General features: G+C 40.6%; 1 protein-coding gene across 1 annotated transcript in view; it reads right to left on the bottom strand.

The window, feature by feature from the left end:
• LOC102946219 (glutamyl aminopeptidase) overlaps nucleotides 1-12395 on the bottom strand; it is a 47880-nt gene that overhangs the window by 15707 nt on the left and 19778 nt on the right. Inside the window, exons 6-10 of the mRNA XM_027833813.2 lie at nucleotides 12259-12372; nucleotides 10121-10255; nucleotides 5184-5249; nucleotides 2118-2183; nucleotides 64-215 (exon numbers count right to left, since the gene is read on the bottom strand). Of these exons, the coding sequence (XP_027689614.1) occupies nucleotides 64-215; nucleotides 2118-2183; nucleotides 5184-5249; nucleotides 10121-10255; nucleotides 12259-12372 (533 nt within the window). The remainder of the gene's footprint in view (nucleotides 1-63; nucleotides 216-2117; nucleotides 2184-5183; nucleotides 5250-10120; nucleotides 10256-12258; nucleotides 12373-12395) is intronic.

Here is a 12395-nt window from a genome sequence, read left to right as displayed (position 1 = left end):
TATCTACAGCATCTCTCTTTCTGCTGTTCGTCTACATGACAGGCATATACAGTAAAACCTTACCCTAGTGCAGAGGTCGGTTCAGAAGTATTTGCTGAAGGGTCCAACAGAAAACGTTTCTGTGTGACCTTCAAATTAGCGTCCACACTCAATACAGGGTATCCCATCTGCCTGGTCCAGGTGTCCATCACTTCCTTCACTGGCTTACCACTTGCCTAAGAATAACAGCAGATGGTCGCACTAAGAAAGCTAAATCAGACTGAAGAGGAAATAAAACTCTCATCCTGACTGGATGGGAGACCAGAAAGGGAACAGGTTTCCCTCATTAATGTTAGGGCTTTGTTCCTAACAATTCATCAAATAAGACGGTAAGATTAGCTCAAAAATATTTTATTTGTTAAACTCTTTCATGGTGCATGTAACAAAAGAAAACTAATGAGCTGTCAACCGAGACATTTTAAATACTCTTAAAGAAAATAGGGTTAAACTAGGTCAGGGTTCAGGCAGTAGGAGGGGCAAAGAATATTCCCTACCCTTGTGGCTTGCTCCTCTCTGCACATTTCAAGCTCAAATGATTTTCCTCCTCTGCTGCCTTCTGAGGAGGGAGTAGAACACAGGAAGGACTAACTGAAACTCTAGCACTATTGGCGAATCTCCTCTACAGCAGAATTCCAAAATTATGGTCTGCAAGCCAGTCCTTCCAGGTGCTCTGAAGAGAGCTGAGTTGCTGCTCTGTCCCCCATCCTCCAGACAATTTCAGGTAGGTGCCAGTGGAAGGAAGGAGGAGGAGCCAGCACTAGGGACTGCTGTTATAATGATGGAGCTGCCCCCTCCTTTCCACTTTACCCACAAACTCAAGTGCAGCTGCCTCTCCGACTGGGGCCATGGGACTTTACCAGTGCCCCTCCAACCCATCATGTGCTGGATGGCAAGGAGCCAGGTTTAAGGTGTTGTTCTCCAGGGCTAGAAGGTTCTGTGAGCAGCAGAGAGGGAGAAGAGAACAAGAAGAGAGCCAGGCTGGGCAGACAAGAGCCTGGGACTAGAGGGAGGGCAGGAGGAGACACTAATGCAGAACTTGGGCATAATGGCTATCAGGAACCTGGGTGAGGGAGGGGGAGAGGAAGGCATCTGGTGTCTGAGTGAGGAGCTGGGAACTTGGAGAGGCAGAAAACAGGTGGGCCTCAGGAGGCAACTGGGGAGCAGGATAGGAGGAAAGCGCCAAAACCTGGGGAGAAGGAGGGAACCAAGGTCTGGTGGGAAATGAGGGAGCAGAAGGGATCCAGGGTAGTTAAACTGGCAGTCACACTAAGTGTTTAGATCAGTGGTTCTCAACCAGGGGTATACATGCCCTTGGGCATATGCAGAGGTCTTCCAGGGGGTACATCAACTCATATTTGCGTAGTTTTACAACAGGCTACATAAAAAGCACTAGCAAAATCAGTACAAACTAAAATTTCATACTGACAATGACTTGTTTATACTGCTCTATAAACTACACTGAAATGTAAGTAGAATATTTATATTCCAATTGACTTATAATTATATGGTAAAAATGAGGAAGTCAGCAATTTTTCACTAATAGTCTGCTGTGATACGTTTGTATTTTTATGTCTGATTTTGTAAGCAAGCCGTTTTAAGTGAGATGAAAGTTGGGGGTACGCAAGACAATCAGACTCCTGAAAGGAGTACAGTAGTCTGGAAAGGTTGAGACCCACTGGCTTAAATACTGTTGTGATGAGTGCTGTAGAAAACCCTACTATAGAAAGAATCATGTTAGGGGAGCGTGTGTGTGCATTTAAGTGAGACTGATGTGGGCAGATAGGTTGGAAGGGTTGAAATTTCTTGTGTATGTGGGTAAAAAATTGCTTTGCTCGATCAGTTTCCCCTCACTTGCTCCCAGTTCCAACCCACACCCAAGCAATTTTCCCATGCAAAAAAATGAGTATTGTATTTACTAGAGGGATGAGATTTGGAGTTTGCTGTGCTGGGGGAGGCTGCCTGGGATATGATCTCTCTACTAACAAGATTCACAATATGAAAAAGTTTGGGAAACCCTGCTCTGTAGCATGAGTACAGAAACCTTTAATAGCAAGGGTATTAATTGTTACAGACCATACCTGTGCCAGGGATTCCCAGAAATCATCTGTCTTTGCATTCCGGAAATGGTATTTCTTTAGGTAGTCCTAGAAAAAGAGAGAAGAAAGTGTTTTAAATAGTTGCATGTCCTTCCTCACCTGTCAAAACAATGCACATATTGTAACGTTATCTGCAGAACTAATGTGCAGAATTCCTTCCTAAGAGTGGTGTTGTTCCTAACCAGCAAATGCTTTGAGATATATGTACATTTGTTTATTTCACTGCTTTCTGCACAGACGGAAAGTAGAAACACTTTCCAAATGCAGGGTCCACAGGTTGTTCTAAAAAGGAGATCTCAGAGATATCTACTCCTCCCTGTATAAATGCAGGATGGGAGCAGTTGTTCCCACTCTTCTGCCTTTGGGAAAGCCAGAAACATTGAGAAATGATTGCACACTGAATTATAAGTGTCCAAAATATTAGTCCATATGACTTACAAACACCATTTACCAGAGAAAATTTGGAGGGCATGAAAGATTTAATGTCAGCCAGGATGAAGTGTGATTTAATTTCTACATGGTCCAAAGAAAACCAACCTCTTCTTCCTTCTGGAAGCTAAGTTTGGGTCCATTGTTTTTATCAAAGCTTTATTAATTTATATGTCTCAATTTAAAAACAAACCGAATCAGCAAAAACACAGCTGCTCACTGATGAGACATTTGAAAGGGTGGAATAAAGTTTCCCCATCATCCCTGTCGTGTGTGTCTGCAATAAATCAAATGGAACCATATTAATCCAAAAGCATTTCAGTACTTCCCAAAGGACAGGCCTATTCTTAAGGTGGGGAGTCAATATTTTCCAACATGATACATTAATGTGCAATGTATTAATCCTTGGAGAGGGCCCTACACTTTTTCTTTATTTACTTGAGTGGACAAAATGTAGTTTGTTGTAAATTTCTTCTTATTAAATAGGTCACAAAAAGAGTTATTTTAGGGGTGTCTAAAAGTGGAAATCAAAGTGGAACTATGATAATTTGGACAACTGCATTCTGTGATCAAAATGTTAAAGGTTTAACTGATAACTAATAATTTGCTGTTTAATGATTTGCTGTTATGCTTAAATATTGAATGCTAGAATATGCTATCCCCCAGTTCAGTGCTACTCTGAGACTGTGGCACATCAAGTAGTACGTGGTATTTTCTTTCCTAGCCTGCCTACAGAATGTTAGGTAGGTGGTGCTGTTTGTTTCAATCTCAGCCACAGCTATTCCTGTGCTTTCATAGGGAAGTGGGTAAACAGGAAGTATTTATCACGGCAGCTTGTGCCTATAATGTGGAGTGTGATTGAATATTCCTGTCTATGTAGGACTGTCCTTACTGATTGTATGGAAATGTTTTTGCTGTGGTTTCAATATAATCAGTCAGCTGGCCAGCCAGGATGTTCTCCCAGCCCCTTCGTATCTTAGCCCTGTCAATTCTAGCTTGGGAGCAGTGACGAGAGCACTAGTGTAAACAGGGCTCAAGCATCTGGCATCAGGCATCACCATATTCTGAAGATTCACTTTGAGGACTAGCTCAATTGTGAGAGATTTCTTGAAAAATGCCAGTGTAGCAGCTCAGAGATCTTTGGGGGAAGAGGAGGAGGTAGGTTGTTTATGTGTGTGGGATAAGAACATATTTAATAACCCGGGAAACAAAGGCATCATGATTATTTATTTAAAGATTTCAGAGAACAGCAGTTATGTTCTCTCTTTTTGGAGAGGACCCCAAGTTCTCCAGTTTTCTCTTTTGTGTGCATGGTAGTTGTCACATATCCTAACAATGTATCCTAGCCTCTTGGTAGGGTTAAAGTGAAAGAGGGCTGTGGGGTTTTTTATTTATTTATTTATTTTTCCAGGGCAAATTAGCACCATGCATCTGGATTGACAGATGTGGAGTAACTCTGTATTCAGGCTCAGGCTTCCCTAATTGCTCTGAAAGAGGAGTTTGTAATGGCCTTCAACTTTTTGCAGGTGCCAAGTGAATCAAGATTTGTAAAGCCTTCAAACAGATTTTTGTAAACGGCATAGCACAACTGGATGGTCTGGAGGTACTTGGTGTTAGGAAGATGCAGGAGTGCTTTGGTAGCTGGGTGACTAGGTTCTAGTTATTACGGATAAGAGCATGGGGATAGAGTATTAAGGAGGAATCAGGAGGGTATTGTTAGATATCATGTGCCTAGGGCAGGGGTTCTCAAACTGGGGGTCAGAACCCCTCGGGGTCGCGTGGTTATTATATGGGGGGGCGGGGTTGGGAGCTGTCTGCCTCCACCCCAAACCCCGCTTTGCATCCAGCATTTATAATGGGGTTAAATATATAAAAATGTTTTTAATTTATAAAGGGTGGGGGGGTCATACTGAGAGGCTTGCTGTTTGAAAGGAACAGGAGTACTTATGGCACCTTAAAGACTAACAAATTTATTTGAGCATAACCTTTCGTGGGCTACAGCCCACTTCATCAGATGCTGTAGCCCACGAAAGGTTATGCTCAAATACATTTGTTAGTCTCTAAGGTGCCACAAGAACTCCTGTTCTTTTTGCGGTTACAGACTAACACAGCTGCTACTCTGAAACCTGTCATTATGCAAAGTATTTGAAAGGGGTCACCACTACAAAAGTTTGAGAACCACTAGAGTCATCACTGGCTGGTCTTCAAACACACATACAACCCTGCAGTTCAAATTCCAATTCATTGTGAGTATGAATTTCCACTTAACATTGCTACCTAGTTCCATTGCAAAAGGTTCCATAACTTCTATATCATTACCAAGCTGTACCACCATGCTGGAAATTTGTTTAACCTAGCTTTTATTGTCTACACAGCTTTTTCAGATGCAGTTGAAGGAGTTAGTGTATCTACAGCCTGAAAAAATTAAAATGTATATTAATGGAGTAAACGTTAGTATAGAAATGTTAGGAAAAAATGTTTTAGTACAGAAATAGTTATCTAAAATTCTAATGAGAACACCAAAAGCGAACGTATCACATTCATTTTTCTGAGTAAAATCTTTCCCTTTGCCACATACGGTTTATTTTTGTTTCTGGCATGTTTTACCGTAGTTCATACCTGACATCCTTTTTGAAAATTTGCTGGTGTAATCCAATCTCGAAGCATTCTGAGAATTGATGCTCCCTACATACAAAAAGAAAGGGAATAAGGTCATTTCACACCTTTTTAAAACTAGATTCTCATTACTTTAAAAGACTTCACTAGAGTTTATATTTCATTGAGCAAAAGTAGAAGTAATCTATAAGGATAAAAATTTAGTTCCTTATTTCTGCAGAGCATTCTCTCTCACTCTCTCACACACACACACTCCTGCCATGATTTCAGATCCTGTTGTGAGACTTTGACTAAGAAATTAGAAGCCTTTAAAATGTTGAAAATCTGCAGTTTTAGATTGTACATTGACTCTACTCAAGGCTTAAATTATGCTGGAATGATGACCTGGCATAAAAATACCAGCCTCTGAAGCAGATTGACAGGCTCTGTGACACTTACTCCAAAGAAAAGAGCTTGGTGGGCAGGAGGAGACAAAGTAAGATAGGGGCCTTGGAAAAGGAAGAGGGTGGGGGAAGACACCAAGGTAGAAGAGAGAAATAAAAACGGACAGAGGAAATAACAGACAGGTGGAAGAGAGAGAATGGGACAGCCACAAAAAGAAGGAAAGGAAAATAAACAAGACCCAGCATACCACTTAAAGGTTAGTAAATTTTATTTCCCTGGCAGAGAAAAAGGATAGCTGAAAAAATATTTTGAACTTTAAAAAAACACTCACTGTCCTGTGAGATTAGCACTTATATCAGTCCTCAGTAAGCCTTGACTCCATTCTTTATATTACTAGGGATGACAATTTGGACACACCAGTGTGACTGGAGTGGTCGTTAACATTGAGTAGACTTAGGCAATCGTTAGGACTTGTCTATACTAAGACTTAGTGCACAGCAACCCAGGGTATGAATATACAGTGCACTAGCCTGCTGCATGCTGAACGGCCATGTGGACCGTGCTACCATGCACTAGAAGTTCCATAGCATGCTTTGATGTAGAGCAGTGGTTTCAAACAGCAATAGACAAGTCCTTAATTTGGAGCCTTTCTTTTCCAATTTATTGTTGCAGTTCTCAATCTGGCCGGCAGAGGACTCTTTTCCAATGCAAAAATAGCTTTATTTGTTATATAAATTGGAGAGGTTGACAAGCATCAAAACTGATTACTTATACAGACTACAAGGTCACTTTTATAAACAATGTAGAACAGTGTTTCTGATCCTCATAACCCTCCTGACTGCCTTTTGCAATCCCCTTGAGGTTGTGACAATGGAGAACAACACCACAAGTTATATAAACCCAGTTGTTTGCATAACTTCTCTCTCATTTGGACCAGATCTTCAATTTACACTAAATGGAATAGCTCAGATGAAGTAAATAAAGAGACACTGATTTATACCAGCTGAGTAGCTGACCCTTTTTTATTTTTTTGTAAACATACGTGCTACCAGCATATTTTTATAATTGCTAGCCTATGCCAGAGATATTGTGCGGTTGCACATGTGTAAATTGGGAAGTTTGGGTACTTATAGTTCTTTAGCCACAGGGTTCAGAAATGCTGAGACTCTCAAGCTCTTTCTGAAGTAGTCTTATTTCAAATATTTCCTCTGAAATTTTTTTATCAATATTAGAGCTGAAAATATTATGGAAAATTCAGTTGTTATCTGAAGACAATGTATTAGACTGTTAAACTGTGAGAGAGATGAAGTGTAATAATTCAAGTGCAAATCTCAAAACAACTTTAACTGTGGAGTCACTAATACCAGCTCTATTATATGGTCAAACTGTCTTTTACCTAACTAGAGACAAGTGGGCGAGTTAATACCTTTTATTGGACCAACTTCTGTTGGTGAGAGAGACGAGCTTTTGAGCTTCCACAGAGCTATTCTTCAGGAGCCAGGGATATAATTTATCTTGAATCTGAGTATCCTCACTTTGTAGATTTAACTTGGATGATTCTTATTGTCTGTAGGTAAATCTCTGATGATAAGATTAGCTGGCTTCCTTTCAGGTAACACTCAAAATAATTAAGAAAACCTCTTATGAGAGTGTGTGACAGTTGACAACACCATTTGGAACTCAATGTCAATTTAATCAGAACACATAAAGAAGAACACATGAAGAAGAACTTTGTGGAAGCTCAAGAGCTTTTGTCTCTCACCACAGGTGCTGGCTTTTGTTTTTGCCAATGGGTGCTCCTCTCCACCCCTTTTCCCCCCAAGCAAGTGGGGGTGGGTCCTTGGGGTGGAGTGGGGGGGCAGGGCCATGGTCCTGGCACCAGGGCCCACAAAAGATTAATCTGGCCCTGCGGGTGTTCCCTGGTTTTTTTCGGTAGATACCTGAGCACACACAGAGTCAGCAACGATGTCTCTCACCAACAGAAGTTGGTCCAGTAAAAGATATTACCTCACCCACCTTGTCTCTCTGATACCCTGAAACTCACACAGCTACATCCACACTGCATTTTACCTAATTTGAATTTTCTACCTATGTTGTGCCCCATCAATCAGATACTGACCAGGTATGTAATTACAGAGTGTGCTGTGATGACTCCATAGACCCTAAAAAATTCATTGCAGCTTTAGATTGTATAAGCATTTATACGTGTTCTGATTAAGTTGACATTAAGTTCCAAATTGCGCGTTAATTGTCAACTGTCATACAATTTCATAAGAGGTTTTCTTAGTTTTAATATTTAAAATATATCCCTGTCTCACTGTTCCCAAACATGGCAGGTGTCTCCAAAATAGTGACAGGTTTCAGAGTAGCAGCCATGTTAGTCTGTATTCGCAAAAAGAAAAGGAGTACTAGTGGCACCTTAGAGACTAACCAAATTATTTGAGCATAAGCTTTCGTGAGCATCCGATGAAGTGAGCGGTAGCTCACGAAAGCTTATGCTCAAATAAATTGGTTAGTCTCTAAGGTGCCACTAGTACTCCTTTTCTTTTTCCAAAATAGTGGTTTATTTTAAAACATTCAGTTTTGTGGTAACTATGTAGGCACAAAGGGGAGGGTGAATTAAAGATGGGAGTTTTCTATTCAGTTTCTTATACAGCACAGTACCATCTGGGTACCTTTAAAAGCTGTAGAAAACAAGAATGTGTCTCTTACTCACTGCATTGGTGAAACTTAAATCAGCTTTAGGTCCAGAGTGTCTGATTTTACTCTACATATATTGGCTATTGTTGGTTTGACTGAGACCTTCAGGGTTGCAAGAATGCAATTTACCTAATGGTTTATGGTTTGGCTACTGGACATTTATGATGCAATAAATACTGATTTATATTGTTGGGTACAGGCACTAACAATTGGAAAAAAAACTATAAAAGAAGTAGCCTACTCGGGTATAGGGCTAGCTAATAAAAAGAGATACCTAACACTCAAGAGGATTTTGTTCTAGACATAGCTGAGGCTAAAATCTGTGACAGATACATTTTTGCTGAGCATAATAATGGAAGTCTTGAGGCAAGGAATAGGCTGGCTGAAACATTAGCAGACGCTATGTTAGAATTTCTGCATACAGGGTTCTGAAGGAAAGATACAAAATCACAGTCTATAGTTTGTTCCCTAAGGATTTAATGAATTCAACTCAAAATCTTAAGTCTACTAAATTTTGGGTGAAATCAGATTTTCAAATGCAATTAATTATTGGGAATCTCTGAATTCTTTAAGTAACTTCTCTCTTGGAGTGCAGTGTGCAACGGAGAATTTGAATGATTAGAGGAATCCTTACCTATAGCATAAAATAGGAAAGAGCGGTAGAGTCGTACAAGAAGTTGTTAACCTAAACAAATTTAGTATACTAAAAACAGTAAATGGCAGGAATCTTTTGCAGTAAGAAGCCACTGGGTCAAATCCTTGCCTCGCTCCTACAAGTACTCCCACTAAAAGCAGTGGCCCTGTCTAAAAAGGTCCCCACTGTCATTAACTGTGTTTCCGCAATATTAGGTACCCTAGCTTAGAGGAGAAGTGCTCTCCTACAGACCTTGGGAGACAGGCCAGTCCTCGCTTACAGACAGCCCCCCAACCTGAAGCAAATACTCCCCAGCAACTACACACCACACAACAGAAACACTAACCCAGGAACCAATCCCTGCAACAAACCCCAGTGCCAACTCTGTCCACATATCTATTCAAGGGACACCATCATAGGACCTAATCACATCAGCCACACCATCAGGGGCTCGTTCACCTGCATATCTACCAATGTGATATATGCACCATGTGCCATATGCCCCTCTGCCATGTACATTGGCCAAACTGGACAGTCTCTACGTAAAAGAATAAATGGACACAAATCAGACATCAAGAATTGTAACATTCAAAAACCAGTAGGAGAGCACTTCAATCTCCCTGGACACTCAATAACAGACTTAGAGGTGGCCATTCTTCAACAAAAAAACTTCAAAAACAGACTTCAACGAGAAACTACAGAACTGGAATTAATTTGCAAACTTGACACCATCAAATTAGGCTCGAATAAAGATTGGGAGGGGCTGGGTCACTACAAAAAATAATTTCCCTTCTGTTGATACTCACACCTTTTTGTCAACTGTTGGGAATGGGCCACATCCACCATGATTGAATTGGCCTCGTTAGCACTGACCCCCCACTTTGTAAGGCAACTCCCATCTTTTCATGTGCTGTATATTTATATCTGCCTACTGTATTTTTCACTTCATGCATCTGATGAAGTGGGTTATAGCCCATGAAAGCTTATGGCCAAATACATTTGTTAGTCTCTAAGGTGCCACAAGGACTCCTCCTTGTTTTTGCTGATACAGACTAACACGGTTGCTACTCTGAAACCTGTCACAGTGTTAATAAGGGTGGGGAACTTTTCAGAAAAAGGCTAGTGCAGACACAGGCTGATTGTTTGTGATCCCCATTGTCTTTTGTCTCCTCCTCCAACCCCCTTTATTATAGTTAAGATTATAATGCGAGGCCTCTCCTACCTTGCTGTATGATATGCCATCAAATACAGATGTTATTTCAGCTGGAGACGACACATTGACCACAATAGGGTGAGAAGACAGCAAGGAGTCGTCCTTCATCACAGGCAGCACGTCATCAATTAACACCTGATCAAGCTGGTAAACAGAAACAAAACCAGGAATATAATTCTTACTCAAAGAACAAATAGTTTATAACTTTAAATGGAAGCTTCCGATCTGCCTTTGGTATATGGGATGTGGATGGAGGAGGCATGCAGACTGAAATTTCACCTCCTCTGCAGAACGACTTGTGCATTAGCACTGTATTTCTAAGATGGGGACCTCTTTCCTCCGCTATGATAAATTACCTCCTACAGAATCCTGTTTGAACATGTGCATCTCACAACACAAAAAGGTCAGCAAGGCAAAAAAGGGAGACTGTTACCAATTTCAGTTTTGAGACACAGCACAGATGGCGATATAGAGGTCGGGTTGAGGAGTACGTAGGGTTTCTTCAGGAACTGTCCCTGTTTTTTGTTTTTTTTTCTTCCTTTGTCAGATCCAGTAACCTGTCATCCATATTCGCTTAATTCCTGATTAATAGATGAATCAGACTAAAGTTCTGTATAACTTTGTTATACCATTCACTAGTATACAACTCTATGCCTTAGTTAAATACTGTGTCTAGATTTAAAAAGGGGCTACATAACTTCATGATCAATAATAACATGTAGTTATGTATGTTAAAGTAAGAGTAATGGAATTTCATACTTCAGGTTGTAAAGAGATTAATTCAGGGTGAGGAAGGATTTCCCCCTTTCCTCCCCCCGCAATGTACAGCACAGGATTGCACAAATGAAAGAGTGAATAATGTTTTTTGGCTTTGCTTTGGAGTATCAGATATGCTCTGGTCACTGCTGAAGTAAATGTGCCAGTGATCAGTATTTTGCTGAAAAGGATTTAACGTAATCAAAATCTAACAAACTAAAGCCCCCTCCCCCCCCCCCCCGCTCTATATATAAATAAAAGTAGGAATGCATATGATAGCTAGAGTCTCATATTAATTTGGTAGATAGGGGCCATGGCATCTGTTTTTGACGGATAACAAAATCACCTAATTCATACAAGCAATTATCAATCCTCAGTGTGTAAAATAAGCACCTGCTTTCCTTTTCTTGTGTAATGCTGACAGACCCTGCTCATTGGTGGGCAAGTTCGAACGTGGGACCTCTGGAGCTTAGTGCATGAGCCAAAAGCCAACTATCTGTTACCTAAGGCTGTAGAGCAAACTCATTAATATCTCTGTCTCTGTCTCTCTCGTGGTGTCAGTGCCACTAGAGGGGACAGAACACCACACCCAGGAGGTGTGTGAGTTACACTTGCACAATCATAAAGCGAACTAATTAGTTCAGCTTCACTGTTAGCAATGTTGGGAACTTTAGGATAGACAGGCCACCTGCAGTCACTACTGTTTTAAGCATTTTTTTTTATTAGACTTGCTCTGAGTATGGTTCTATGTCATAGTGCTTAAAACACTTGCAGGAGCTGGATCTGGAGAACTGATTTCCCCCCACTGAACCAAAGCTGTAGAAAAAGGTTTGGATCTGAATAAATTCACCCTAAACCCCCTCTTGCCAATCCACCAGACTTCAAAGGGATTCACATTTGAGGTTGCATTGTGGTTGTGTAACACCACACACACACATACTCTTCAGCTCTTCTGAATCAATAAAAGGAGATGCTCCATCTTTCAGGAGTAGGACTTTTATAGCCACTTTGCAAAATTACCATGACCAGGCTCAGAATCTACTTATGATTCTTTACTATGATAATAAGCTAATATTTTACTCACTCATCAAAACATTACTCTCCTCAGGTGAGCAGAACTTTGCAAGTCTTATAGACTAGTTTCAGACCAAAACCTAGTTAGCAGGACAATTTAGAAACCCAGCAAGTCCTTTCACAGTCCAGTCAGTAGAGGCCTGTGGTATACAATCACACAAGTCAATTTGTTCAGGTATCTCCTTTCTCTACATAGCTGCGTGCCACAATAATTAAGTGTATGTGTATCCACTACGTGTCCTTGTTTTCAGTGTCTGTGACATGACTCTTCTTTTCATTCTATTCCAAAATAAAAAATATAGTGTAGAAATAATTACCATTTGCCAATCAGTTTCTGCAGCATTTACTCCCAGGAACTCAAAGTAACTGGCAAATCCTTCATTTAGCCACAAGTCGTCCCACCAGTCCATGGTCACAATGTTTCCAAACCACTATAATTGTAAGCATTAAATAT

The sequence above is a fragment of the Chelonia mydas genome, chromosome 4 (assembly GCF_015237465.2).
Source record: "Chelonia mydas isolate rCheMyd1 chromosome 4, rCheMyd1.pri.v2, whole genome shotgun sequence".
NCBI classification, from domain to species: domain Eukaryota; kingdom Metazoa; phylum Chordata; order Testudines; family Cheloniidae; genus Chelonia; species Chelonia mydas.
Note: the sequence above shows the minus strand (reverse complement) of the source record. Positions and strands in the feature narration are given on the sequence as shown.